Below are 25,239 nucleotides of genomic sequence, written 5' to 3'. Positions count from 1 at the left end.
GGTATTAATAATTAGTGATGAAACTTATTTAATTACTCTTATGGCTTTTAGTACTTAATTATAATACGTATTTATTAAATTATTATATGTGGATGGATCAAAAGATGAAAATGAATGAATATGTACGTATACTTGGTGTGTTTATATACTCAAATCATAATAATCCTAATCCTAATATAATTATAATATATAATAATAATATAAATATTTTTACTTAGTCAAAGGAGTCTCCTACAATATTTGTTTTTTTTTTTTAAAAAAAAGGAAATTATATAACACTAAGGAATAAATCATCTTAATTTGAAAATATATATATTATATAATTATTTAACTTATATTTAATAATCTAAAATTTAAAATATTTTGGGATCTAGAATCATCTTTGATGAACCTAAATTTAAATTACGTCAAAAAAAGATTTAAATTTAAATATGTAGTTGAGAGGAAAATAAGATAATAATAATAATAATATGAATAAATTAGGAAATAAATTATAATACGTATTTATTAAATTATTATATGTGGATGGATCAAAGAATATTCCAATGTTCTTTTCACAAATTGTTTACAATTTCATACAAGACATTGATGAGGTTCAACAGTACTAAAGCCAAAGTTATTTTACAAGACATGTTTGCTGAGGTTTTTCTTCCTAATTCAGTTTTTTTTATTACAAATGAAATTATTAATTATTGTAAGAAGATATGGGATGATAATGAGCATAATTTAAGTATAAAAGTAGATGTTGATGTTTTTGTTGACGAACTACCTCAACCCAAATGGTCTGATGATGATAACAATTATGATGAAGATGACGATTACGATTACGATGACGATGATGATAATGATGATAATGACGATGACGATGACAGTGATGATAATTCATATGAGACAGATGATCTTGTTGATTTGATTGATGACGTTAGTATTGATTTCATGGATGATATTCCTATTAATTTTGTGGCGGCGGATGAAAAGTCGATCGAAAAACTAGAAAAAGTGTGGATCAAAGAAGATCTTATCTTTTGTTCGATTTGTTTGGAAAAAGTTTCGGTTGGTTTGGAAGTCACTAGATTACCGTGCACTCACACATATCATGAAAAATGTATTGTTGAGTGGCTACAAATTAGTAAATTTTGTCCCAATTGTAGAGTTGAAATAGTTTAATAATTGTGTAGTTACAAATTGTTTTATATAAGTTATGTAAACATCTTTGTGTATTTTTATTTAAACTAATTACAATATATCTTATAATTTTTAAACTATTAAGAATTTTTATGAAGGAAAGAAAATCATTTTAAATAGTTACACAATATTCTTGTATAAAAATACAAAATTTGAGTTTTTTTTTATTGAGAAAAGTACACTTATATTAATTCACTTAATCAAATATAATACAAGAGACATAATTAAAGGTAGGCAATCATCCAATAAGATCAAAAAAGCAAATTAAGCCAAAACATAAACCACAAAAAGTGTAATTCTATGTATTATATTTGTTGATATAAACCTCCACTTACACTGATACATAAACAACATACAAAGAACAGAACTGTAAATACAAGTAAAATCCTTAAGTTGACCTTCGGTCTCTAAAAACCCTAACAGAAATTAGTTAGAATGGATTTGGTTAAATCCACACCTAACTAATTTCTGTAACTACCTAACTAACACATGCAGAAGCTAAAATAGAAACCCTAGATCTATATATACCTGCAATCTAAGCCCAGATCTACAAGGTTGAGAGTGTTCTTCAAGATCCAGGGCTTTGAATACTTGAAGAACCAGAGATTGAAGCTCGTACATGCACAAAAGAAACAACAGAGAGTTAGATAGTGAGAGAAAGAGGGATTAAACACAAATATACTTGTAATAAAAGAGATTACCAGTCAGAAAAATTACCTGTGACTTGGAATCTCCATTGATGTACTGTTGAACTGCAAGATATAGTGGAAATCGAGCTCTCATCTTTGAGGAGCAGCTCAAACGGAGACGTAGCCAATTTATTGGTGAACTTCGGCAAAATCTGGTGTTTTCTAACTTAAAACTTTCTGGCTTTGTGTGTGTAAGGGTGTTTAGATCAAATCATTGTAGATCTGATCTTGTTGCTGGGTTTGTGTTTGGGATTTCTGGGTTTCTAGGGTTAGGCTTTGAGTTTCTCAGAGAGAAACTCTCTGCTAGGGTTTCGAAGAGAAATCAGAGAAAGAGAGAAAGTGACTGAGAAGATTCTCGAGTCTTGGGGTTTTGTTCAAGCACAAAACGAAGTCGTTTTGGGTGTTCAGACTTTGAAAAGTCTTTGAACAGTGAAAGGTCGAAATTGACCTTAAAATTGATTTGTTTGTTTTGTTGGTGTAGGGCCAAGATAGTAAATTCCTATCTTAAATTTCCTACAATATTAAGAACAGTTCTCCAAAGAAAATGAGAAACAAGATTTTTATAATTTGATTACAAATATATATATCTATATATATATATATATATATTTAAATCACAACCAAAAGCCACAATAAAGATGAATGGCATTAGTGATGGTGTTATTAAATTGCTTTTCTTCTCGTTTTTTTTTTTTTTTTTTTTGAGGGATCGAGCTAGAAGTTGTTTGCAACCTTGGTAGGTATGGAACAATTATAAATTACAGCATGAGATGGCAAAAAAGTTCTTGATTAAGTTTTTTTTTCTCTTTTCAAGTGAGCTCAGTTATATAGTGATATTGGGAAATTATTACCCTTTGAGCAAGAACCACTCTATGATGCTTGAGAGAGAAAGGTTATTTAAGGACTTATTACATTATTGCCCACAACACGGTAATAAAAATTGAATGCAAGTTTAAATTTTCTATCAAAGAGTTAAATGTTCCAATCTTAAGAACAATAGTTGATGATGTTGGGGTGCTCTATATACTAATTAAGACCGCTGATGAAGCCTTCATTTTGATGGAGGAAAATATGGTTACTAATAATAGTTCATCTATTATGGAAAGTGAAACATCATTACACTAGAGGTGCCAAACATTACCTAAAAGTGGCCACTTGCGATTAGTTAGCGATATTTCATAAAAATTATTACATCAAATTAAACGTGACCTGATATTAATAGTAATATAACACGTTGGAATATGCATTACTATAGAAACCTAATTTTGTCATTTTTTAATATAATAGTTCATCAATTATGGAAAGTGAAACATCATTACACTAGAGGTGCCAAACATTACCTAGAAGTGGCCACTTGCGATTAGTTAGCGATATTTCATAAGAATTATTACATCAAATTATACGTGACCTGATATTAATAGTAATATAACACGTTGGAATATGCATTACTATAGAAACCTAATTTTGTCATTTTTTAATATAAGAAATTTACGACCGTTGACAAAACTAACATAATGATCGACCGTATATGCAAATAGTATTTTATATGAAAAGACACATAAGGTTTTGTGCATGTAAAATTTGATATTTACTTATTCGCGTCTGTTATGTAACGCTGCAACCCAAAAAAAATCAAATCTAGCCCAAAAAACCCCAAGCAAGATCTAAAATAAAACTCAAATTCAATATTAGATCTATCCCATAAAGAAAAAATAAACACAACAATATCATATCTATAATATATGAAGATTTGTTTAAACACCAAACTAGACATTTTTAGGTTTGAGGGACGATGATTGCGTTTCACTGAATTGAGGGACTAAACATTTGAAAAAATAGAAAAACAATCAAAATAGAGATAGAAGAGATCGAGAGATAAAGCGAGATTAAAAAAGAAATAGAGAGATAGCACTTATTAGGCAGCAACAAAGGGGTGGAGTAAGTCCGACAACAAGAGAGAAAAAGAGGTTTCGAAGAAAAAGGGCAACTGGGATAGTTCAGGGTTATGATACAGTTTTTCAATCATATATTGCGCCAATTTATAACCGACACAAAGGATGCAAAATACATTTAACAGTTAGTTAAGTACTTATAGAAGTTTCATAAATATAATTTAAGTATTATTATTAAATATTTATTTGTAATTAAAAAATTAAATTTAAATATTTATATTGTAAAATTACTAGAAAATTTTGAATTTTAATGCATATATGTTAATTTTATAAATGTTTTAAAAATTGAAATAATCAAAAATAGACTGTTTTCATTTTATACGCATAAAATAGACTGTTTTTGATTTTTTTTTTCTTTTGATTTGTGTTAGGTGATCCACTTCCAATGGGTACGGTGCACTGACGTACTAATGATGTCGCCTCAGGCGGTGAGTCCTAGGATAGTGAAGGCAGATCTAGCTGGTGAGGGAAAGGGATGAGCGGTACAACATATTGATCGACAGAAGCACTGGGAGCATCTTAGGGTTGAGATTTCCGAGTTCGATCGAAGGGATTAATCCCCAGGCTGACTATTGGAAGCAACATGACAATAAGGGTTTCGCCATTGATATTCAACTCACTCAGATCAAGCTCTAGTTCTAGTTCTAGTTCTCTCACTATATAATATACATAACTAATAAATCTAGTATATATACTTAATTATCAGTGTAATATAGATATGTATTTTGTGTGCAATTACAATTATATATCATATGTGTGTATACATGTTTTATTGCTTTTCTCGAGGGTCTATACCTTAATTAATTAGTTATTGTATTTTTTAGGCCTTCAAAGTTCAATTCTAAAATTTTGATTAAATTATTATACGTTTAAACATAATTAAATATAAATTAATATATAATTATATTAAAATAAAGAGTAATAAATTAACGATGAAAATGACTACAAATATTTGACAATGTAGGATTTTATCTTAAAATATTAAATTACACCATTACATAATGGCATAAAATAAAAAAGCATGATGCTTCCTGAGCAATTTACTACTCGGGAAACTTGTACTTGTTGAGCGTTAATATTAACGTTCAACACATTTTTATCTAATCAAAGGCTTGTCGTTCGTAACTCTTCAGGAGAATGATTATAATCACTAACAAAATATATGGATTATTAGTCAAAACTTTTTACGAAATCTAAGGTTTTTAATAATGTTTATTCTAATTTAACCTTTCACAATTTCTTGTATGAAACTATTCATTAATAAGTAATATATAGATTACTTACGATTTTTGTCTCCGAATTATAAATTTATGTATTATTGTGCTTCTTAAACTTTTTAGTCCATTAAAACCCTGAACTATTCACAATGTTGTAAATTATTAGTTTTTCTGTCAAGTTTTATCACATGTAGTAAATAAAATGATGATATAGTTGCTAAGCGAGTTGTCATGTCAATGCCATGTGTGTAATAAATTTGAAAAAATTAATTTATCTTTTAAATTTAGTTTTATATAATTTTCTTAATAATTAATCAATTTTTAATTTAATGATTTTTTAAAAATATATAATTCTTATTTTTTAATGTTAAATTATACACGTGACATTGATGTGACAATGATTAAACATTTATGTCATCATTTTATTTGTCAAGTGTGATAAAAATTGACAGATTGTCTAATTTATAATATTGTGAATAGTTCACGGGTGAATAGTTCACGGATCATTTGTAACAGACTAAAAAATTGAAGGGTATAATAATACATATGTCATAGTTTGGAGATAAAAATCTTAAATAGCCTAATAAATAATATTGAGAAAACTTCATCTCTTCCTGTCTAAAACACAGTTAACCATTTCGGAAACTATTAACTTTTAAGAGAAAAAACACTAATTTTTAAGCTTGAACTAAGAATAAATTATAATTTTAATATTTTTATCATTCTTGTATCGAGTTATTTTTTGGGTTTTTTACATGACCTCGAGGCTCCTACAGTATTGTCATCGTAGTAAAGTTTAAGCACTAAGTTCGAGATAGAATAATGTGGTTTCTTTACCCTTAAGACACCAAAATATCAGTATCTTGATTGAGCAAAGAAGACGAAATGAAGCTACTTCTCTATATAATAGCTCTATTGCTAATTTTTTTTGTTTCTTGTAAATGCATTTTTAAATATCATTTGCTTCCTTACGAGAGAGAGAGAGAGAGAGAGGGCTTTAAAGTTCTTGTCTTTTATTTGCTTTAACATTTTGGTAGTTATAATTTTAACTGTCATAAAAAGTTGAGTTGAGAGTTATTAATTCACAATCAACATAGTCATGGTCACATTTTTTTAATTGTATCATTATTGTCAAATTTTACCATAAAATTAATAATTCCTACATAACATACAATAACATTTTTAAATATTATGAATTAAAAACTTTCTTTGAAGTAATTTAAAGTTATTATATTCAAATAATTTCAATCTATCATCCGATAAATTAAAAAAAGTACTAATATTTAATTACATGCAAACAAAGTTTAATTAGATCTCTTAGCTAGCTTCTTTAAATTTAAGTTTTCTTCTTCTTTTTCTTTCTCCTTATTTTTAAAAATAATCAAACTTCTTGATCAATAACTTCCCAAATAATAAGAAGAAGTGATGTACCAATCGGCATTTCTTTCATCATATGTGCACGACTTATTCCCGCATTGCTTTTCAAGTTCCAAGAAATACTGAAAGTACTCATTAGGATGAACAACTTGCGCTTCAACCTGTGTTAATTATCATAATACAATTTTAGTTAGTTTATCATCAAAACAACTACCTTTTATACCACAATCAAATTAATAAGATACTAAATACAAAAAACAAGCAAGCAAATTAACCTTTTCAATTACAGCTAAATGAGCTTTTCTTTCTCTGATTAATCGTTGTAAGTTTGCTCTTTTTTTGCTTTCTTCTCTTTCCTCTTTTTCTTTTTCATGCCTTGTCTTTTCAAATATTTCCCGTGACCTTTTCTTCAATTTCTCATCTACTTCGATCTTTGTAGCTTGGTAACTTGAGCTGGCATGCATATATTTTGCATCAAGAATAGCTTTCTTGAGATGACATTCTGTTTCTTTATTTTTTTTAAAAAAAACATATAGGTTAATAATTTATCATTAACTCTACATATATACATAAATTAATATTAATTAAATAAATTAAATTAACAAATTACCTTTTCCAAATGACGAAGATGGAATTACAGCCTCACTAGCAGAAACTATCGATTTATGATAAAGAGTTGACGTTTCAGAAATTTGGGATTTCTCGTTAGTAAATCTTTTCATTTCAGATTTGTTCAGTGATTTTCTCTGAATAGGTTTTTTAGTACCGGATTGTTTCTCCACCTATATAGAAATTAATATATAAACTATTAGAAAATGCATTTATATATAATACATAAAAAAACAGACATGTACCCTAATTAATATATTTAATTAAGATGATTAAAGAAGATTAATTATTAATTACCTTTGAGATTGATGATTTGTGACGTTTTTTGAACTCAGACTTGATCAAATTCAGTCCTCTATTAATCGCCATGATCTTCTCAAGCTATGATATATGAATAATTGAATGAGTTTATGAATATGTATGAGTGGTATTAATAATTAGTGATGATGAAACTTATTTATTAATTACTCTTATAGCTTTTAGGACTTATATATTACGTAATTTTATTGTGAATGTGGACGTACTTGGTATCTTTATATAGTCAAATCATAATAATCCTAAACCTAATATAATAATAATAATAATAATAATAATAATAATAATAATAATAATAATAATAATAATAATAATAATAATAATAATAATAATAATAATCTTAACCCTATTTATTATTGTGAAAAAATATAAATATTTTTGAACTAAGGAATAGATCATCTTAATTTTTTTTTAAAAAGATATTATTATATATTATTTAACTTATGTTTAATTAATTTAAAATATTTTGGGATCTAGAATCATCTTTGATGAACCTAAAATTATTACGTATAAAAAAAAAAATCAAATAAATAATAGTTAAAAGGAAAATAAGATAATATTACTTTACAAAATATTAATAATAATAATTATTATGATCGATTACTGTTAACATATTCATGGTGGAAACTGAGATCTCCGATGATGGAGAAGATTGTGAAGAGTTAATGAATGATGACATGTCACTTGTAGTTGTTCTTGTGAGGATTAATATTATTCTGTTTAGGGTTTGTAATTAATTAATCTTTTATTATGGGTTAGTTCTTAATTTGTAATTAAACTGAAGGAATTTGAATTTTGTTGACAAATTTGAGTGTTTTCTCAGATTCAAATTGGCCATGAATTCTTTTTCAACCATTTCATTAATAATGTGTTTTTTGGGAGTAAGTATTAGGATTTGCAATCCTATTATTTCCATTATTGGTTACTGTTAGTTTCTGTTATTGCAGTTACTACTGTAACTTTCGTTTTCTTATTTTGAGTGTCAGTAGAGTCGGTTAAATACAGTTAGTGACTTAACTAACTTTCACTTGTCTTGTGTAAAGGATCACACCTATATATAGTGTTGTATCTTGTCTCTGTAGTCAATTAACAATTCAGATCAATAAAATACTTTTTCTTCCTTTTCGTAATATGGTATCAGAGCAGGAAAGATAAGCTTTCCTGTCCGATCCTCTTCTTCCAGCTAGTCGTGTTACCTATCTTCTCCGACGAAGCTGTGCCTTATTCCGCTGCAATCTTCCTTCCTTTCTTGCAAGAATTCAATCGTCTCCTCTTCGATTGATTTCCTGCAATGTCTACAAACAATCAACCAAACCAGGGCACTCAAGATGAAGCCATGGTACAAACCACCATTGAAGAAACCCAGAATTCTTCTCTGCAGATTTTGAATTCAAGAAGTCCTCTTGAAGATCCTACAAATCCGTACTTTCTTCATCATGGAGACAATCCAGGGCACACACTGGTTTCTCAGCCACTCACGGGACAAGATAACTACGTAGCTTGGAGCAGGGGAATGCAACTTGCCATTTCTGTCAAAAACAAAATCGGTTTCTTGGACGGTTCAATCACTAAACCTTCACCTTCTGATCTAACTCTTTACAATGCTTGGATAAGAAATAATAATATTGTTATTTCTTGGATTTTGAATTCTGTATCCAAGGAAATTTCATCTGGCATACTTTATGATGAATCTGCCTATGCCATTTGGAATGACCTTAAAATTAGGTTCCACCAGAGAAATGGCCCCCATATATACAATCTTAGAAAAGATCTCATGAACCTTAAACAGGATAATCAATCTATTAGCATGTATTTTACTAAGCTTAAAACTATATGGGAAGAATTAACAAATTTCAGGCCTTCTTGCACCTGCAACGGATGCACCTGTGGTGGAGTAAAAAGACTCCAAGATCATTACCACATGGAACATATTATGTCTTTTCTAATGGGTCTTTCTGATTCCTATTCTCAAGTTCGTGGTAGTATTCTTCTTATGGATCCCCTACCAGAAGTAAGCCGTGTGTTTCATCTTGTCACATAAGAAGAACACCAAAGGGGTACTCAATCTAGCACCAGCAACCCGAACCCTGCTATGGCATATGCTTTTCAAGGAAACAAAAATGCTGGGCAGAAAACTGATAATCAAACCTCAAAGAATCAATCCCCAAAGAAGAACAGACCATTTTGTACTCATTGCAACGTTTTGGGACATACCATCGAGAGATGTTACAAAATTCATGGGTATCCTCCTGGTTTTAACAAGAATAAACCCAAGGAAGCCAATGCAAATCAAGTCGAAACCACTGACAACAGTAGCAACAATCAGCAAGAAAGTCAGGCCTTGTTTCCTCAATTGACTGCAACACAATATCAACAGTTGCTTAATCTTCTTGCCTCTCAACAATCTGGTATGAACATATCTGAACCATCCACTTCATCGGGCAACTCAGGTATCATACTATCCCATAACTCTCAATCTCCCTTAAATGGTTCTTGGATTATGGACTCTGGAGCTACGAGACACATATGTTCTAACATAAAACTCTTTCAATATGTATGTAAGATACCTGCTACCAAACTTATTTTACCAAATAATGATTGCTTCCATGTTCATCAAAGTGGTACTGTTATTCTAAATAACAAAATTGTTCTCACTGATGTCCTTTTTGCACCCAATTTTAAGTATAATATTGTCTCTACCAGCTATATGACACAACATGCTGCTATATCTGTAATTTTCGATTCTGACTTCTCTTGTATTCAGGAAAAAACCAACCAGAAGATGATTGGAAAAGGTAGCAATATCAATGGGCTTTACATCCTTGATGATGCACCAGATTCCACACAAGTTTTCTCCATCTCTGCTGAGACTTGGCACTCTCGATTGGGACATTTGTCAAATAAAAGATTAGATACTCTTAAAGAAATTCTGCATTGTAACACTACTGCTTTGCATAATAAACCATGCTATATTTGTCCTATTGCAAAACAGAAAAGACTCCCTTTTCAGAATAAAAACAATATGGCAAATCATATTTTCGATCTAATACACTGTGATGTGTGGGGACCTTATCACATACCTTCACACACTAATCACAAGTACTTCCTTACTCTTGTTGATGACCATTCACGGTTTACTTGGCTTTATTTAATGCAGCACAAATCTGATGTCAATACCATAATTCCTCAGTTTTTATCCTATGTTCAAACTCAATTTCACTGCATTTTTAAGACTTTCAGGTCTGATAACGCACCTGAGTTAGAGTTCAAAGAGTTATTTGCAAAACATGGGATCATGCATGACTTTACATGTGTCGAGACACCTGAGCAAAATGCCGTTGCTGAAAGAAAGCATCAACATTTGCTCAATGTGGCTCGAGCATTGTACTTTCAAGCCAAGTTTCCCATTAAATTCTGGAGTGAATGTGTCATGGCTGCTACCTTCTTAATCAACAGAACTCCTACACCTTTGCTTAAAAATAAAACACCTTTTGAGTGTCTTTTTAATAAGCAACCGAACTACGAACATCTCAGAACTATAGGATGCCTTGCATTTGCTTCAACTCTCACTGCCCACAGAACTAAGTTCTCACCTCGTGCTCGAACATGTGTCTTCATGGGATATCCTCACGGAGTGAAAGGATATAAGTTGTTTGACCTTAATACAAATCAATTCTTTATTTCTAGATATGTGGTATTTCATGAAAACATCTTTCCTTTTCACAAACTAAATAATGACAATTCTAACTTGGATATTTTTTCTAATGTTGTCTTACCTAGTACTGTGATTAACGACACTACTGTCTGTGACTATCCCACAGAACACAACACCACTATTTTTATGCCTCAACAGGTTTATTCAGAGCAGGAAACACCTGACTCAACCACAAGTATTGTTCCTGATGCGACAAATAACCCAGATAACTCAAACATCTCAAGTGAACATGATACAGCAAACACCAGACCCATTTCCAGTATGCAAACGCAGGCTCCTGATTCAAATCCTAAACAACCCGTGTCACTAAACCTCCTTCTTATCTCAGAGATTTCGAGTGTTATTCCTCAATACAGGATAAATCTTCCACTCCACACAATCTTTCTAATTTTATTTCATATTCCAATATATCTGATCCATATAAAGCCTTTATTTTTGCAGTTGCAACCATGAGAGAACCTCAAACATACCAAGAAGCTATTCAATTTGAAAAATGGGTGCATGCCATGAATCATGAACTAAAGGCTCTCATTGGCAACAAAACTTGGAGTGTTGTGCCTCTCACAACAAACAAAAGTGCTATCGAATGTCGATGGGTATATAAAATAAAATTCAACAGTGATGGGAGTGTTGAACGACTCAAGGCAAGACTTGTCGCACAAGGGTACACACAACAAGAAGGGCTTGATTTTTTCGACACATTCTCCCCCGTAGCCAAGATGGTTACACTGAAACTTCTCCTTGCAATATCTACCATTCAACAATGGCCGATCCTACAACTTTATATTGACAATGCTTTTTTAAACGGTGATCTCAATGAAGAGGTCTATACGACTCTTCCTAAAGGACTAACACTTCCTTCCTCTCTTAATGCAGAACCCAATTTAGTATGCAAGCTACACAAATCTATTTACGGTCTCAAACAATCTTCTCGACAGTGGTACAAGAAGCTCTCGGATGCACTACTCGAGGAAGGCTTCCAGCAGTCCCAAGCTGACTACACATTATTCACAAGAGGCACCAAAGATACTTTCATTGCCCTCCTAGTCTACGTCGACAACATTGTCATTACAGGGCCCAATATTTCTCTTCTCCATCAACTTCAAGACACCCTACACCAGAAATTTAAGCTTAAGGCACCTGGTAATCTCAAATATTTTCTCGGTTTTGAGATTGCCCGTGCCAAACAAGGTCTATTCATATCTCAAAGGCAATACACACTTCAGCTCCTCGATGACACAGGTTATGTAGGCAGCAAACCTACTAAAACCCCTATGGATCCCAAGCTGAAGCTATAATGAACATGGTGAACTACTTGATAATCCATCCCAATATCGACAATTGATTGGGAAATTGCTATACCTTACTCTCTCAAGACCAGATATTTCCTTCGGCGTGAATTGTCTCAGCCAATTTATGGCAACACCAAGGACGCCTCACTTACAAGCTGTCCATCACTTACTCAGATATCTCAAAGGAAAACGTGGCCAAGGTCTTTTTTATTCATCCACATCAGCCTTAACCCTTCGGGGGTTATCAGATTCTGACTGGGCATCATGCCCGATTACTCGACGTTCTACAACTGGATACTGTATTTTTCTTGGTGACAATCTCATATCATGGAAAACAAAGAAGCAGCCTACAATCTCAAAGAGCTCTGCTGAAGCAGAGTACCACGCATTGGCTGCTACAGCAAGCGAAATCACTTGGTTACAGTACCTTCTTCACGACTTTCAAATACCACAGCCACATCCAGCATTCATTTATTGCGACAATCAGTCTGCAATCCATATTGCTAACAACCCCACCTTTCACGAAAGGACGAAACACATTGAATTAGACTGCCACTGTGTTCGAGACAAGATCAAAAACTCAACCATTCGCCTCATTCCCATCTCGGGTACTCACCAACTAGCTGACACATTTACCAAACCATTATCATCCACCATCATCAACACTCTCATCTATCCAAGATGTCCATATATGATATATATGCTCTACCTTGAGGGGGGGGGGGGGGGGGTATTAGGATTTGCAATCCTGTTATTTCCATTATTGGTTACTGTTAGTTTCTGTTATTGCAGTTACTATTGTAACTTTCCTTTTCTTATTTTAAGTGTTAGTAGAGTCGGTTAAATACAGTTAGAGACTTAACTAACTTTCACTTCTCTTGTGTAAAGGATCACACCTATATATAGTGTTGTATCTTGTCTCTGTAGTCAATTAACAATTCAGATCAATAAAATATACTTTTTCTTCCTTTTCGTAATAGTAAGTTTTAAGTTAATTTGAGTAGATGAATATGGAATGCATATTTTGATTGAATCAATCCTTCCATTAGCAATTTCACTAATCAATTTAAAATAACTTTAATCACCTCTGTTCTTTGAAATTTACCCTGTAGTTTGGATTTAAAGTCTTTTCATTTTAAAATTACAATTTTTAAGCTTGAACTAAGAATAAATAATTTACCATTTTTATCATTCTTGTATCTAGTTATAGTTTGGCTTTTTTACAGGACCTCGAGGCCCCTACTGTATTGTCATCGTAGTAAAGTTTAATCACTAAGTTCGAGATAGATTAGTGTGGTTTTTCTATGCTTAATTAAGACACCAAAATATCAGTATCTTGATTGAGCAAATAAGACGAGAAACGAAGCTACTTCTCTAATAGCCTTATTGCTTATTTATTTATTTTTTTTCTTGTAAATGCATTTTTAAATATACTTTGCTTTCTTACGAGAGAAAGAGAGGGTTTCAAAGTTTTTTTCTTTTATTTGCTTTAACATTTTGGTAGTTATAATTTTATCCCTCTCTAAAAGGCTGAGTTGAGAGTTATTGATTCACAATGAACATAATTATGGCTATTTTTTTTTTAATTGTATAATTATTGCCAAATATTACCATAAAATTAATAATTACTTTATCACATGCAATAACATTTTTAAATATCATGAATTAAAAAACTTTTTTGAAGTAATTTAAAGTTATTATATTCAAATATATCATCCGATTCATTAAGAAAAAGTAATAAAAATATTTAATTACATGCAAACAAAGTTTAATTAAGTCTCTCAGCTAGCTTCTTTTGATTCGAGTTTTCTTTTTCTTCTTCCTCTTTATTTTAAAAAAATAATCCCAACTTCTCGATCAATCACTTCCCAAATAAAAAGGAGATTTTATGTACCAATCGAAATTTCTTTCATCATATGTGCACGATTTATTCCCGCATTGCTTTTCAAGTTCCAAGAAGTACTGAAAGTACTCATTAGGATGAACAACTTGCGCCTCAACCTGTATTAATTATCGTAATACAATATTAGTTAGGTTATCATCAAAATAACTACGTTTTATACCACAATCGAATTAATAAGATACCAAATACAAAAACAAGCAAGCAAACTAACCTTTTCAATTAAAGCCAAATGTGCTTTTCTTTCTCTGATTAATCGTTGTAAGTTCGCTCTTTTTTCACTTTCTTCTCTTTCCTCTTTTTCTTTTTCACTCCTTGTCTTTTCGAATATTTCCCGCGGCCTTTTCTTCAATTTCTCATCGACTTCAATCTTTGTAGCTTGGTAACTTGAGTTGGCATGCATAGATTTTGCATCAAGAATAGCTTTCTTGAGATGACATTCTGTTTCTTTATTTAAAAAAAATATATAGGTTAATAATTTATCATTAACTCTACATACATATGTATATAAATTAATATTAATTAAATACATTAAATTAACCAATTACCTTTTTCAAATGACGAAGATGGAATTACAGTCTTTGCAGAAACTATTGATTTACGATATAGAGTTGACGTTTTAGAAATTTGGGATTTCTCGTTAGTAAATTTTTTCATTTCAGATTTGTTCAGTGATTTTCTCTGGATAGGTTTTTTAGCACCGGATTGCTTCTCCACCTATATAGAAATTAATATATAACCTATTAGAAAATGCATTTATATATAATACATAAAAAAACAGACATGTACCCTAATTAATATATTTAATTAAGATGATTAAAGAAGATTAATTATTACCTTTGAGATTGATGATTTGTGACGTTTTTTCAACTCAGACTTGATCAAATTCAGTCCTCTATTAATCGCCATGATCTTCTCAAGCTATGATATATATATATATATATATATATATAAATTTATATATATATGAGTTGAGTTGAATTTGTGAATATGTATGAGTGGTATTAATAATTAGTGATGAAACTTATTTAATTACTCTTATGGCTTTTAGTACTTATAATCAATACGTATTTATTAAATTATTATATGCGGATGGATCAAAAGATGAAAATGAATGAATATGTACGTACTTGGTGTCTTTATATACCCAAATAATAATAATCCTAATCCTAATATAATTATAATATATAATAATAATATAAATATTTTTACTTAGTCAAAGGAGTCTCCTACAATATTTGATTTTTTTTAGAAAAAAAAAGGAAATTATATAACACTAAGGAATAAATCATCTTAATTTGAAAATATATATATATTATATAATTATTTAACTTATATTTAATAATCTAAATTTTTAGTCACGTGGTGTAATTTAAAATATTTTGGGATCTAGAATCATCTTTGATGAACCTAAATTTAAATTACGTCAAAAAAAAAGATTTAAATTTAAATATGTAGTTGAGAGGAAAATAAGATAATAATAATAATAATATGAATAAATTAGGAAATAAATTATATCTTTATATATTAAAAGTGTCTATCTAACGGCAATTCTTGGTTTAACGTCAATTCTTGGTTTAACGATATTATTTTGTTTCCTCCGTTAACTTTAACAGAATATTCCTAATTAATTTATATTATTTTTTTAACAAAAATTTTATATTATTTTAAATCATTCGTTTAAATTGATGGATTGAATTCTTCAAATTTAATAACTAACACTAATATAAATAATATTAATAATAGGAGATATTTAGGATTTTAACAATATAATCCCGAACTCTCTGTTTGAAAAATAAAAATATATAATATAAGATAGAAATTTCAGTCGATTATTTTCTTCTTCTATTTTTATTTTTCTTGGTGAACTGCGATTTTGGGCTTCAAATCTTAACACCTTCTCTCTCCTCTCTAGATCTTACGCCACCGTTGATGGCGGTTCAGCCCTCTCCAACCAGAATCTCCTCCAATAACTGTGTTCACCAGCAGTAGCAGTGTAGTATCAGCTTTTCAAAGAATATATATTTACTATGTATGATTACTATGTTTTTAAATATTATATTGTGCCAGAATATAAAATATCATTACACATTATAGATATCTAATAAAGCATTGTATTTATGGGAATTGCATTTGGAACTCAGTGTATTTTTATTTATATATACTGTAAGATCCTTTCTTTTTTCTATACAACCAAACAGAGTGATACTATATTCATCGAACCGGAGAAGCTACAGTCGCGCGTCCCCGTTGATTGCCAGAGCAGGCTGGCTTTTGGGTCTTGGAGAAAAGAAGAAGACAAGCTTGCCCGATATAGTTAACGCGAGTTAGTCAGTTTTGCACGAACCTGCGAAAGAAGTTGAAGTTGTGGGTTAGGCTCCACAATGCGACAAACTGCGGAGGCTCGACAGTTCGATAAACGACGAGAAGAAAATATAATCAATACACTGTTTCACAGTTTGTTTGCATCTCAAAATCGTGTACTATACATTGATAAGTTTCAGGTTAAATGCACCAATTAATTTTTTGTGAGATTCTGTAATTTATGTAGCTATGACCCTTATATTATTTGTTATCTTTTTTATCTGGTACAACTTATGTACTCAAATTTCATATATATTGTTTATTGGGTCTACATTAATTTCATTTTTTTTTCTTTAATTTTGTATTTCATTTGGGTGATTTGATATCAGAAAGCAGATTTGTAAAGAGCAATGTCATCTTCTTCATCGAAAATATTGGATTTGGAGAGGACTTCTACCAAGATTCTCTCACATTTACGGTGTACACTTCATTTTCTCTCAATTTACAGTGTTTTTCACTGAAATTTTGTTAGATTCATCAAATTAATTCTTTTATTTAATATAATAGTTAATTCACTCTAAATGTTTGTAGAAATGTCTCACTGATTTAGTTCTAAACCCATAAAAGTAGGTGAAGAACAAAGAAGACAAAAAGGAACAGTTGGTTGGGAGAAAAATTCTTTATAGCTTTTGGGTACTAAATCATGCTTTCTAAATAATTAAATGGGTTTACTTGAAGCTTTGAGTAAATTTGTATTATGTTAACCAGAATATGCTCAATAATTTTAATTTCAGCGATGTAATCTCACTAATTACATGATTGTAAGAAGGATAATTGAGTGTGGTATATTTTTGTTTACAATATTTATTAATTGTTATTTAGACTTTTATTTTATGTGAATTAAGATACTCTACAGGTCTGAATTCGAAGAACACAAATTTAATTTTAGTTAGTTGCTTACAGTAGGAAGATAATCTTATACCTGGTTGGTTTTGTATTTAATTCACATTCTACATTTTGAACTTTGAGCTACCATCCTATTCTTTGTAATTGAGTTATGTTTGGAATCATGATGAATTGTTATTTGAGTTTTTCTATTCCATCAGCTTAACAAGCTATATTTTAAATGGCAGATGGAAGTGTTGATTCTAACATTTATTAGAGTTGTGGATCTTTACAATTATGCAAGATTAATTCTGAAAAGGCAAAGAAAGGTAATAAAGGTAGTCGATTAGTCATGTGTGGTTATGAAGATATAAACAAACCTTAGACTTCAATTACACTTCTTGTATGTTCTCTTAAGTTATACACTGCATGTAACTTTTATATCCTTTGCTCTGATTTTCCGTCATTGTAATATGTTTTCGTGTGTATGCACATTTAATTAATTCTCTCTTTTTCTTTTACGGAGCTGAGAGCTTTTTTTCCCTTGGGAAGTTTTGAGTATTTCTCTATTTTCATCAGTGTTGCCTCATGATAGTGGCTATCTCTGTTCAACTCTGAGTGTTAGTTTTCAGCTATGAATAATTAGAAAAAGATCTGAATGTGTTAGATACATTCACCCTAATTTTTGTAATTGGGATTATGGTATAAGTATATTTGAATCATTATGATGTATAAAAGAGGCATTTTCTCTCTCTCTTTTGGGGATATAGTTGATTAAATAATAATATAAAAAAGTAACATTTAGATACTCTTTTAATTTAATTTTATAAGATTAGTTTATGCCATGACAATGAAAAACACCATCATATTTCAAAGTAGCACGATCTAGCCACCCAAACAATTTTGATTCAAAAATCAAATGCTCAATCGTAACACCCTAATCGTAGAACACGAGACCAATTTCAATCATAGGTTTATATATACAATTATGGCATAAAACAAATCGTTTTAAAAAATAACTTACAATTAGTTATCGAATTCTTAAACAAAAACCATTAGAACTTAAATAAAACTAATATTTACGTGGCTCGCCACGTAACTTTCATCTAGTTAATACTATAAGTACGACATTTGGGTTGTTAGGCTAGGAAAACAATTAGGCTTTTAAAATAAAATTAAATATCTTTAAAAATGATATATTTTTATAAAATTAAATAAAACAATTTACCGCCTTAATTAAGCTATATATATAGATATAATTAACTTTTTCTTTCATACACTTTTTTTCCCAAATTAATTATTTGTGTTAGTGCTTAATTATGACTTCTCCAAAAATTATTGGTGATCCCTATTACCATATAGTACCTTATAATGCACCCATCCCAATAGAAATAGAAGAAAATCGTTGGTTTAGCGTTGTCTTATACGCCAAGTTTCTTCGTGTTCCGCTCGAGCACGAAGAATATTCCAATGTTCTTTTCACAAATTGTTTACAATTTTCATACGAGACACTGATGAGGTTCAACAGTACTGAAGCCAAAGTTATTTTACAAGACATGTTTGCTGAGGTTTTTCTTCCTAATTCAGTTTTTTTTATTACAAATGAAATTATTAATTATTGTAAGAAGATATGGGATGATAATGAGTATAATTTAAGTATAAAAGTAGATGTTGATGTTTTTGTTGACGAACTACCTCAACCCAAATGGTCTGATGACGATAACAATTATGATGAAGATGAAGATTACGATTACGATGACGATGATGATAATGATGATAATGACGATGACGATGACAGTGATGATAATTCATATGAGACAGATGATCTTGTTGATTTGATTGATGACGTTAGTATTGATTTCATGGATGATATTCCTATTAATTTTGTGGCGGCGGATGAAAAGTCGATCGAAAAACTAGAAAAAGTGTGGATCAAAGAAGATCTTATCTTTTGTTCGATTTGTTTGGAAAAAGTTTCGGTTGGTTTGGAAGTCACTAGATTACCGTGCACTCACACATATCATGAAAAATGTATTGTTGAGTGGTTACAAATTAGTAAATTTTGTCCCAATTGTAGAGTTGAAATAGTTTAATAATTGTGTAGTTACAAATTGTTTTATATAAGTTATGTAAACATCTTTGTGTATTTTTATTTAAACTAATTACAATATATCTTATAATTTTTAAACTATTAAGAATTTTTAATTATGAAGAAAAGAAAATCATCATTTTAAATAGTTACACAATATTCTTGTATAAAAATACAAAATTTGAGTTTTTTTTATTGAGAAAAGTACACTTATATTAATTCACTTAATCAAATATAATACAAGAGACATAATTAAAGGTAGGCAATCATCCAATAAGATCAAAAAAGCAAATTAAGCCAAAACATAAACCACAAAAAGTGTAATTCTATGTATTATATTTGTTGATATAAACCTCCACTTACACTGATACATAAACAACATACAAAGGACAGAACTGTAAATACAAGTAAAATCCCTAAGTTGACCTTCGGTCTCTAAAAACTGTAACGCCCTTACTTACGTAAAATAAGATGCCATAAATAAATTGGCGTTAAGATACTAATGTTGCCTTTATTTAAAAAAAAAAAAAAAAAAAAACACTTTTCAAAACATGGGTACCCATTGAAAATAAAGTATTACCACTTAGGGAAAAGTAATAGAAAATTTAAACGACAACATCCTCGATAAGTTTAATAAATTAAAAAAAAACTTTCAGCGGAAGATGGCCAAGACCACACGCAGTTACATGATCACACGAGATACACCCCATGCTGCCCAGACTCAACTTGTCACCGAAAGCTTACAGGCTTACTTATCTGCACATAGGGGGTAAATAAGGGGTGAGCTGCAAAGCCCAGTAAGGAAAAACACAATACTATGTACCAGCATTCACACATCATAGCACAAACATATACATCAAACATACAACAACCTAATCATAAGTATAAATAGAGGCAGCCACACAAATACTGAAATACCACACACTCACACTCACAATCACACTCCAGCTTCCATACAAATCTGGAGTGTCTTACGTTCTTAACCAGAGAACGCAGTACCAATAACCAGTGCACCCTTACGTACACTGCCTCACTTACCACATCACCATACATGTGTGGTTTCCAACCACTTCCAAGTACCTGGAACATGATTAAACAACCATATACAATTCATCGATAAAACACTATTTCACCGAAACTATCACATTCCACAAGCTTCAATACAATTTATTCAAGCAACATACTAGATACTCAAACCATATAAAAAGCAAGTATAAAATATCATTATTTTTCCTTACCTCAACTCCGCTGTAATTAACTCTTACGATACCTTCTAGGCCCTATAACAATTAGTGAAACCCTTAGTCCACCGATAAACTCAATATATTTATTACTCTTACTGTACAGCAAGTTTAACCTAGAATTTGACATATAAAACGTTTGAATTAGAAGTCCTACTGTTCACAAAGTTTTTAGTTAATTGAAAGACCTTTCTAACGGTATAAATATCATCAAAATCGGAGCTATAATCTAGGAGTTATGCATGTTTTCTCAAAACAGTTTCTTTAAAATCCTGGATCACGCCGATTTCTGAATACAGCCTAAAAATAAATGTTTTAAAAATAGTTACACCCTGATCTAGACAATACTTTCTTCATAAAAAATGTAGCTATTTTCCTAAGCTTTAAAACGAGATAAAGATCTTTTAAAATGGATCGAAATTGAGAGAGATATTGAATTTTTACTGAAGACACTTTTTCTGAAACGAAACTTAAAACGAAATACCATAACCGAGTAAAGATCCTAACTTTTGACTGGTAAGAACTCCGAACTAGGGAAAGGTTTCTTGAAAGAAAATATGGATTATTGAATTATCTTTCTAACAGTACAAGAATCGCTTGAAAATAATAGATATCGAGAGAGATATGACACTTTTACTAAGGCGATATCGAAAAGAAATTTAAAAAAAAACTGTAATTCGAAAGTCAGTGTAAAACATGAATTTTTTGACATCGAAATATTCAGAATTAGGAAAGAGTTTCTTCATAGAAAATATAGATCATTAAATTATCTTTAAAACGGTACCTAGATCACTGAAAACGGACCTATGGGGAGAGAGATATGATAGTTTTATGAAAGCCTATTTCTCTGAAAACGAAAATAAAAACAAGTACGAATTTTACCTGAAGATTTCGAAGACACGGAACGATGATCGGTTGATTGCTAACCCCGAAGCTCTTAAGATTAAAACAATTGATTTGGTTCAATAGAGAGAATAAAAAAAAGAAATTGAGAGATGGTGAGAATAAGGGAATACGATACTATCTGGCTGCTAGGGTTATAGAGTATATACGTATATAACATATCGTATAATAGGTTTAAATTTAAAAATAAATATCTAACTAATCAGATAAAATTATGCTGATTTAAATTTAAATTTTAAATTTTAAACTAACTAACTAATCTAATGCTTCACTATTTATTTATCTCCCTATTTAATATATATATATATATATCATTTTTTTTTCTAATCACACACACACAACAACAACAACAACAACAACAACAATAATAATAATAATAATAATAATAATAATAATAATAATAATAATAAAAAAAATAAACTGGATATTACATTCTACCCTCCTTAAAGGAAATTTCGTCCTCGAAATTAGACTTACCAAAAAGTTCGGGGTACTGTTCTTTCATGTCTCCCTCCATTTCCCACGTTGCCTCCCTTTCTGAACGGTTGCTCCACAGAACTTTTACTAGAGGAATACTTTTGGACCTTAGCTCCTTCGTTCCTCTCTCTATAATGCGAACTGGTCGCACTTCATAACTCAAATCCTGCTTTAGCTCCATTCTTTCATAGTTCAGCACGTGTGATGGATCCGACACGTATTTTCGTAGCATAGAAATATGGAACACATTATGCGTCTCAGCTAATACTGGTGGCAATGCCAGTCGATAAGCTACCTGTCCCACTCTGTCCAATATCTCAAAAGGACCTATAAATCTTGGACTTAGCTTTCCTCGCTTTCCAAAACGCATAACCCCTTTCATAGGTGACACTCGAAGGAACACTTTATCACCCACTGCAAATTCCACATTCCGTCTCTTTGCGTCGGCATAACTTTTCTGGCGGCTTTGTGCAGTTACCATTCTATTTCGAATCTTTTCTACCGCTTCAGTGGCCTCTCTTACTAGGTCTGGGCCTAAGTATCGCTTTTCGCCAACCTCATCCCAGTGTAGTGGTGATCGACACTTCCTCCCATACAACATTTCATAGGGTGCCATCCCTATTGTTAGGCATGGCAAAAAGATCCATTCATTCGGATCGGATCAGTGATCCGATCCAACGGATCATTACTGATCCGAAACATTCGGATAGTTATTGGATCTTGGATCAGATCCGACCCGCCCCGCTTAATTTTTTTACGGATCGGATCTGACCCGATCCGTTTTAAATATATATATATATTTTTTTTAAAAAAAAAAATTCTACTTTTTAATATATTTTTTTAAAGTGTAAGGCCAATGAAATACCACCATTAGACATATACGATCTGCCCATAGACCACACTATATATTATTATTTTAATTAATTAGTCTCTCAATTTAATTCTTATATATATGCGTACATATATATAAATAAAAATATATATGCATAGGCCACTCTATATTTTAATTATTTGATTATAATAATTATTATTATTTACAAAATTCCTTACATTCTTCTTTTAAGGAAAATCTTAAATATAAGGTTATAATAAGAAAGTAAAGTAACAAATGTTATACACAATAGATCGATTTATTAGTGGAATTTCTAAAATTTGGTAAATTAATTTTTCAATAGTAAAATTACATTTTTATGTGATAAGAATTTGATATATATTTTTTATTGATTTTGACAAATAAAATAAAAATATATAAGAAAAAAAATGATGCATTATTAGTTCTTAAACAAATAAATTTGGAAAAAAAAAATTTAGATATAAAATATATATTTTTTTTTTAAAAAAAAAAAAAAAAGTTGGGTCGGATCAGATCCGATCCGTATAAGGCGGGTCGGATCAGATCCGATCCGAGTATCTGATTCAGCGGGGCGGGGCGGGGCAGATCCGTATATGATCTGGATCAGGTCGGATCAGAGTCGGATCAGATCCGACCCGCCCCATTGACATTCCTACCTATTGTAGATTGATAGCTATTGTTGTACGAGAACTCCATTAGTGGCAAATAGTTGCTCCAGTTACTTGGGAAATCCAACGCACAAGCTCGTAGCATGTCTTCTAGTATTTGAATAGTTCGTTCTGATTGTCCATCAGTTTGAGGGTGGAATGCTGTACTCAACTTCAGTTTTGTGCCCAAAGCACTTTGCACACTTTCCCAAAACTTAGAAGTAAAACCGAACCTCTATCGATACAATGGTCTTTGGGACTCCGTGTAGCCTTACAATTTCTTTTACATACGGTTCGGCATATTGCTGCGTTGTAATTAGTGCGCACGGGCGAGAAAATGTGCCGATTTAGTGAGTCCGTCGATAATCACCCGGATGGAATCCCGTTGTTTGTCGTTCTTCGTAACCCCGTCACAAAATCCATAGCAATATCTTCCCATTTCCACTCGGGAATATCAAGAGATTGCAATGACCTGCAGGGTCTCGGTGTTCGGCCTTAACTTGCCGGTGTAAGACATTTTGCTACAAATTCTGCTATATCATTTTTCATTCCCGGCCACCAATACCTACCTTTCAGATCATTGTACATTTTGGTTGATCCTGGGTGTAAAGAATAGGGTGTAGTGTGCGCCTCTTGTAAGATTTTTGATTGCAACTCCGCTTCCTTAGGTACACACACCCTTGTCTTGTATAGTAGAATACCCTCTTCATTAACTGAGAAGTCCCCGGCTTTCCCATTTTGTAGTTCGACCCGCTTCTTGATTAAAAACTCATCTTGGGCTTGTTCTTCTTTGATATTCTCTAATAAATTTGATTCAATTGTGAGGTTAGCTAGCTTTCCTGTTACTAACTCTATTCCAGATCTCTCGATTTCCTGTTGCAACGGCACTTTTAATGCCCTTAACATTGATAAGCTTGCATAGTTGCGTCTCGCTAAGTGCATCCGCCACTACATTAGCCTTTCCAGATGGTACGGTATCTCACAATCGTAATCTTTTACCGCTCCAACCACCGCCTCTCGTCTCATGTTGAGCTCTTCTCGCGTAAAGAAGTATTTTAGGCTTTTGTGATCCGTGTATATTTCACACTTCTCTCCATAGAGGTAGTGCCTCCATTTTCAATGCAAAGACCACCGCCGCCAACTCTAAGTCATGAGTTGGGTACCTTGTCTCATACTCCTTTAGCCGCCTAGAGGCATAGGCTACCACCTTCTCATTCTCGCATCAACACACAAACTCGAGCCCTTGCTTTGATGCGTCGCAATATACTACAAATTTGTCTTTGTTAGTTGGAACACACGGGACAGTCTTGTTATGAGTTTATCTTTCAATGTCCGAAAGCTTTCCTCACATTTATCCTGTCCATGCAAATTTTTGTTGCTTTCGAGTCAAATTCGTCAATGGTGTGGCTATTTTTGAGAACCCTTCAACGAATCTCCTATAATATCCGGCTAGTCCGAGAAAACTCCGAACCTCACTTGCGGTTTTTGATTTTGGCCGGCTCTTCACTCGCTTCAATTTTCGCAGGTCCACCTCTACCCCATCTTTGGACACTATATGGCCTAGAAACGCCACTTTCTCCAACCGTAAC

The 25,239-nt window shown here is 31.5% G+C and overlaps 3 protein-coding genes across 4 annotated transcripts; 1 reads left to right on the top strand and 2 right to left on the bottom strand.

Moving 5' to 3' along the window:
• Positions 1 to 6,056: 6,056 nt before the first annotated feature.
• LOC115696803 (uncharacterized) lies at positions 6,057 to 7,145 on the bottom strand. 2 transcript variants are annotated; one of them, XM_061119069.1, is made up of 3 exons: positions 7,031 to 7,145; positions 6,696 to 6,928; positions 6,057 to 6,581 (listed from the first exon to the last, which is right to left on the bottom strand). In XM_061119069.1, exons 1-3 carry the CDS (start codon positions 7,140 to 7,142, stop codon positions 6,438 to 6,440), a joined length of 489 nt encoding a protein of 162 aa, XP_060975052.1. In that variant the 5' UTR covers positions 7,143 to 7,145; the 3' UTR covers positions 6,057 to 6,437. The 2 variants fall into 2 exon arrangements, with proteins under 2 accessions (XP_060975052.1, XP_060975053.1); XM_061119070.1 differs by having other exon boundaries at positions 6,696 to 6,922.
• Positions 7,146 to 14,007: 6,862 nt separating this feature from the next.
• LOC115697590 (uncharacterized) lies at positions 14,008 to 15,211 on the bottom strand. Its single transcript, XM_030624667.2, has 4 exons — positions 15,089 to 15,211; positions 14,800 to 14,968; positions 14,466 to 14,698; positions 14,008 to 14,352 (listed from the first exon to the last, which is right to left on the bottom strand). The coding sequence occupies exons 1-4, from the start codon at positions 15,158 to 15,160 to the stop codon at positions 14,209 to 14,211; spliced, it is 618 nt and encodes a 205-aa protein (XP_030480527.1). The 5' UTR covers positions 15,161 to 15,211; the 3' UTR covers positions 14,008 to 14,208.
• A 3,548-nt stretch (positions 15,212 to 18,759) lies between these two features.
• LOC133039806 (phosphopantothenoylcysteine decarboxylase subunit SIS2-like) lies at positions 18,760 to 19,533 on the top strand. The gene has a single exon (XM_061118762.1). The coding sequence runs from the start codon at positions 18,760 to 18,762 to the stop codon at positions 19,531 to 19,533; it is 774 nt and encodes a 257-aa protein (XP_060974745.1).
• The last annotated feature ends 5,706 nt before the right edge of the window (positions 19,534 to 25,239 follow it).

The sequence above is a fragment of the Cannabis sativa genome, chromosome 7 (assembly GCF_029168945.1).
Source record: "Cannabis sativa cultivar Pink pepper isolate KNU-18-1 chromosome 7, ASM2916894v1, whole genome shotgun sequence".
Lineage (NCBI taxonomy): Eukaryota > Viridiplantae > Streptophyta > Magnoliopsida > Rosales > Cannabaceae > Cannabis > Cannabis sativa.
This window is presented reverse-complemented; position numbering and strand designations above follow the sequence as displayed.